General features: G+C 37.1%; 1 protein-coding gene across 1 annotated transcript; it reads left to right on the top strand.

The window, feature by feature from the left end:
- Positions 1 to 901: 901 nt before the first annotated feature.
- LOC110759582 (putative serine/threonine-protein kinase At1g54610) lies at positions 902 to 5467 on the top strand. The gene is made up of 7 exons (XM_021961667.2): positions 902 to 1524; positions 1969 to 2250; positions 2341 to 2658; positions 2745 to 2966; positions 3542 to 3636; positions 4500 to 4602; positions 4919 to 5467. Exons 1-7 carry the CDS (start codon positions 1132 to 1134, stop codon positions 5234 to 5236), a joined length of 1731 nt encoding a protein of 576 aa, XP_021817359.1. The 5' UTR covers positions 902 to 1131; the 3' UTR covers positions 5237 to 5467.
- The last annotated feature ends 245 nt before the right edge of the window (positions 5468 to 5712 follow it).

Raw genomic sequence — 5712 nt, 5'->3', positions numbered from 1 at the left:
TAAAAACAATGAAAACGTGTCTGGTAGTACAATTTGAAATAATAATATGTGAGTTATTTTTATGAAAATGTTTCCCATGAGAATGAAAACAACTTTTTTCTGTTTTCTACAAGTACACATGAACTTGTTTTCATTTTATGAAAACATTCTCAGTGTTTTTTGTTTTTGGGCCATCGAACGTGTTTTTGCTTCATTTTTTTTCTCTGAAAATGAAAACAACCCTTATAACGTTACCGAACGGGCCCATAATGTTTCATGTTTTCAAAATAAAAGCATATCTGAGTAGAAATTTCTTGTTCAAGTATTATGTGAATGAAGTAATTTCTAACACTAACAATTGTGTTATATGTGTAACCAAAACTCATAACAGGAAGTAAAACAATGAAGAAAAAAAAACAGAGATGGGAAAATGTAAATAGAGTGAGTGAGGAAAATAACCAAAATAAACAACTTAAACATTGTGAAACCAAATCTATTACAATAAGCGGACGTAGTTATACAAGTTGCATGTGTGCTTATGCCCTTAAATACAATAGTTTAGACAATCGCTTGTACATAAACAAGTATAGTACAATTAGTGTGTCAAATTGACTAAGGAATTAATAAGATAACTAAACTATCTAGCTAGTTACAATTCTGATCACAATTGCAAATTTAGGAAATTAATCATGAAATCTCAATCAAATTCAACAATCTAGACCCACCAAATTGATCAAGCCTTTCAAGAACAGAAAACATGAACATGAATTTGGAAGTATCCCAATAAAGCCCAATTTCGTCCTTCTCCTTCAAGCCCCATTGAAATTCATTGTCACGTGGGTGTTTTACACGTGGCCTTGCCCTCCTCTTTACCTCCTCCGAGAGTTTCAAATCAGCGAGAAAGCCAAGAAAAGGAGCCAATGAAGACAAGGAGCTCTATTTTCTCCCGCACAGTGCCTACAAATTGCCGTCCATGGACGGCCAAAATTCCCCATATTCGTCTATACTCCCTTATCTCTCTCGCTTATTCTTTCTTACTTTTTCCCTTCTTCTTCTACTTCTTCTTGCTCTCTGCTTTGCGCTGCTCTGCTCCAACCCATTACTCAATCACCAGCTCAAAGAAAACCAAGACTGGTCTAGACCCACAAGCCAATGGGCTGTGTTCAGGCCAAGCCTCTCACGAATTCCACACCTGGGGGCTTAGAGAAGCTGAAACTGGAAAATGGGTATGTGGGGAATGGCGGGTTTAATGCTCACAGAAGATCAACAGGCCAACCACAAAGGGACTCTTTTAAGCAGCATAGGCATGAACCCAGAATTTCAAATGTTGAGCCTGGTAGTACAAATGAAAAAGCAGGAGATGAATGGGTGGTGTTAACTGGTAGTGATGGAGATAAAGATGATGGGCATGTTTCTCATAAAGTTTCTGTTGATGAGGAGGAGTTGGTGGACGGGTGGCCTAAATGGCTCACTGATAATATTTCAAGAGAGATTTTGGCTGGCTTGGTTCCCAAGAGTGCTGACTCTTATGACAAGCTGGACAAGGTTTTATTTTCATACTCACTTTCAGATTTTTATGTTTTGATTTGGTGTGCATTTGGTTAGAATTATAATTGTTATGTGGCAGTTGTCAAAAAGAAAAGAAAATGGTAATTGGCATGTTATATGGCTGCTTTTCTGTACTAATTGGAATTAATATTGTTCTGATGATTTGCTAGATGATATCTTGATTGGTTTTTGGATGGAATAACAAGCTAAGTATGCTGGACTACTGAAAATTTTGAGTGCTCTCTTGTTCAATTTGTGGGTTGCCCATATTTCCAAGTCACTGAATGTTTAAAATATAAAATCTTGATTTTGCTGCTTTTTCCGACTAATCTTGTTAATCAAAGAAAGCATAAATTTATTAGTTGGCTAGATCATTGTTGAGAGGAGGCTGGAATTTGAACTTGGTTTTTCTTTTTTCTTTCTAAATGTTTGCACTTGTAGGTGGGCGAAGGAACATACAGCAATGTGTATAAGGCTCGAGATAGGGACACTGGAAAAATTGTGGCCTTAAAGAAGGTTCGGTTTGATACATCAGAACCCGAGTGTGTTAAGTTTATGGCTCGGGAGATTATGTTTTTACGGAAATTAGATCATCCCAATGTGGTTAAGCTTGAAGGATTGGCCACGTCAAGAATGCAGTACAGCCTCTATCTTGTTTTTGATTTCATGCGTTCAGATTTGGCAAGAATTATTTCCAGCCCTGAAGGGCTTACTGAACCACAGGTTTAAGTTCTCTCTTAACTCGTTGGTTCTGAATTTGGATGCTTTGATTTGTTGTAGAGTCTCAGTTTCTAACTTGAACTATTGACACAGGTCAAGTGCTATATGCATCAACTACTTTCAGGTCTGCAGCACTGCCATGAGAGGGGAATTATACATCGAGACATCAAAGGATCAAACCTATTGATAGATAAAAATGGAATGCTGAAAATTGCAGATTTGGGGCTCGCAAATTATTATGTTCAAGATCCTAAGCGCCCTCTCACAAACCGAGTTGTGACACTTTGGTACAGAGCTCCTGAGCTGTTGTTAGGTTCAACAGATTATGGAGTTGGCATTGATCTTTGGAGTGCTGGTTGCGTCTTGGCTGAAATGTTTACAGGGAGACCACTTCTGCCTGGAAGAACAGAGGTAATTCAATATTGTGTGTGTGTGTGTGTGTGTTATGATCTTACTATCGCTGGCCAGTATCTCAAACACATTTTACTTGCTTTCAGGTTGAGCAACTTCATAGGATTTTCAGGCTTTGTGGTACACCATCAGAGGAATACTGGAAAAGACTAAAGCTGTCTACAAATTTTAGACCTCCACGTTCATACAAACCCAGTCTTCAAGAAGCTTTCAAGGATTTCCCTTTTTCTTCTTTGAGTCTGTTGAGCACTCTCCTTGCTTTAGATCCTGCCTATCGTGGCTCTGCTTCTTCGGCTCTCAGAAATGAAGTAAGTACAGATTGAAAGTTTTACTCTTTCAATGAAGTTTTTATTCCAACTACATGCTTTTCCTGGAACTTACGTTCCTTTTGATTGCGAGCAATGTTTTTGCATCAATTTTTTTTTTCACATATTCTTAAGTCTGTAATAAATAATAATGATTAAAATACTTTTATTTATTTATTAATTACTGCACTTTTTGCAAAATGTTTTGCTAAATGTATGTTTCCCTGTTTTTTTTTAACTTTATTGTTCTTAGTATTTTCTTCTAGCTGATATAGTTGAGGAGTTACAAACACATAAAGTTAATCCACTATTTTCAGAATTGCAAGTGTAGCATATCTAATGCAGAATTCTAATGTACTTCTAAAGCCGATAAAATTTTACTTCATCCACAGAAAAGTTGCACCTATTTGAAAATCATCTCTTTCAATTTAGCTCTTTTCCTCCCTCATTTTTAAGCATCCATGCCAAATAGTATGAATTCTAATTTTTTTCTGGTGTTGAACTCGTCTAGCAAGTGCTCATGTGACGCACGAATTAATTGGTGAATATTGTATACTAAAAAGTACGTCTGCTTACAGTTCTTTTTCACAAGCCCCTTGGCATGTGACCTTTCTGGTCTACCTGCAATCTACAATGAGGATGATGAACTGAAACTAGCCAATGAGCATAGAAAGTAAGTCGACACTTTTCTCTCTTTAGATATACAATGAATGTATCTAACAGCATGACATAAACATCGTGTTAATTGGTTCATTGTCACTAACCATGGCTTTCTAACTGAACTTGGTTTTCCTCCTGCTTCCATTCAATTATGTCTTTAATGGATTCTGCTTCCAGTAAATGTGAAGGTGCAAAAACTTATTCATAGGCACATCTGTTGAGATTATTCAATTGTATGGTAGATTGGGATTTCATGAGTTACAGGCTCACAGAAGGCATGATCCTGGTGTCCTAAACTCATGAATACTCAAACACAAACATGCTCTAGCAAGTAAAAGAAGTACGTAAAAAAGTAGTTAATCCTGGACTATTCACTCCGTGGTTAAAACCGTAGCCCTATATAACCAAAGATTAAAACACTACCTTTTAGAGTTTTAATGCTATCCGTACTCCATACGAAGAGATCTAGTGGCCTAAGCTTAGCTTCTTGTTTTAGCAACGTACTAAAGCATGTATTAGCCTATATGGTTTACAAAGGGAGCTATTTACGATTTAGCACAATTTGTGGGGATATTACAACTGACCCTGTAGTTGTAAGGGAAGAGCATGTATTAACCTATATGCATGAAAACCCTGCAACCATTAAGCTAACAAAGCTAACAACGGGAAATTAAATTTGTTATCAACTTGCTATTTAGATTTATTACTGACTGGAATCAGGTAGTACCTTGTAAAAAGTTTAGGCGATGGCTGCCACTTATTATTTCTGTACCAATATATGTTGCACTTATGTACTTGGAAAATAATTTCCTAATGTGAGGATTTAATGTCTAGTTTATTGCTTGAGGTATCTGATTATTTTTCTCATTTTGACAGGTCTAGGAATTCTAAAGTAAGACGGTCTCGGACACAACGTGAGCGCCGGAAACAAGATCTATCTGCTGAAAAATTAAAAGAAATTTCTGCATCTTCAAACCAGGTAAATACAAGTCCTTACTTTCAGCTTTCCGGGCGTGTCAAGTCTTGTCTTATGGCGCACGAACAATTTTCATAATTAACTAAGATTAGCCAACCGGTCATGTAAGGGGAAGGGAAAAGAGAGAATTTAAAAAAAAGGAAGAAGAAACAACCATTGTTGGGGGGAAAACTCCTCTGGCTCTTTCTCACCTATAGTGCTGTAAGGCACACCTTTCTTAATCTGAAACATAGAGATGGCCTCTATTTCCACTGGAAAAGCACAAGATATTCTTTCATGGATTACTAAAGATTAAGTACTATGTAAATATGGTCTTCAGGAGCTGGAGAAAACTGCTGATTCAAATTTCGAAAGTGAAGAGCCACGTAGCACAACCAGTAGCAACTCCTCTAGTGTACATCATGCAGGCCGGAAAGAAAGCCCGATATTCTCCCCTTCCCCAGTTCAAGGCCATCCCGATACTACCAAGAACATGAAGAACCTACCTCCATTACCCAAGTCTAAAGCGCGCACCACCAAGTATAACAAAGACGGCAACATGTACAGTTCAAATCAGATTAGCAGGTCTGCATCCACTAGAGAATTCAGAAAGTTAAATCAAAGGGACCAATTAGAAGTCTATGCTGTTGATAACTAGGCCACATGAGATGACCATGTAGAGCTGAACCATATCTTTTTTGTTCTGTTCTTTTTTTCCTCTACTGAGTATTGTTGACCAACATGAATAATCATGAATTGGGTATTTTTATAATGCAATGGTGATCCGCTCTGTGTTTGATATGTTGCTTTTAGTGAGGCTGCTCAGGATAAAAAGGAAAATCAAAGCTAAAAATGCATTTTTTTCTTTTAGGGGATTGATTTGGTTGTGACTTTTGGAGTGATCCCGAGTCAAGGCAATTTGTCCACCCGTAAATTATTATTATTAATTTTCAATTTCTGACAATTTATTCCAAGTGAAATGAAGCATGTTATGTTGACATCCATTTGTGGCATGATATATGGTTGCATATAATGATTTGTCATGCGTACCGCTCATATTTACTCATTCATTTCAATTTCATGCATATGTCAAACCCTTTTTTTGTAGGCTGTACAGTACTCTTACTAGTTCTT

Source organism: Prunus avium, chromosome 8 (assembly GCF_965620075.1).
Source record: "Prunus avium chromosome 8, drPruAviu1.hap1.1, whole genome shotgun sequence".
Lineage (NCBI taxonomy): Eukaryota > Viridiplantae > Streptophyta > Magnoliopsida > Rosales > Rosaceae > Prunus > Prunus avium.
The sequence above is the reverse complement of the archived record's forward strand: the minus strand, read 5'-3'. Positions and strand labels throughout refer to the sequence as shown.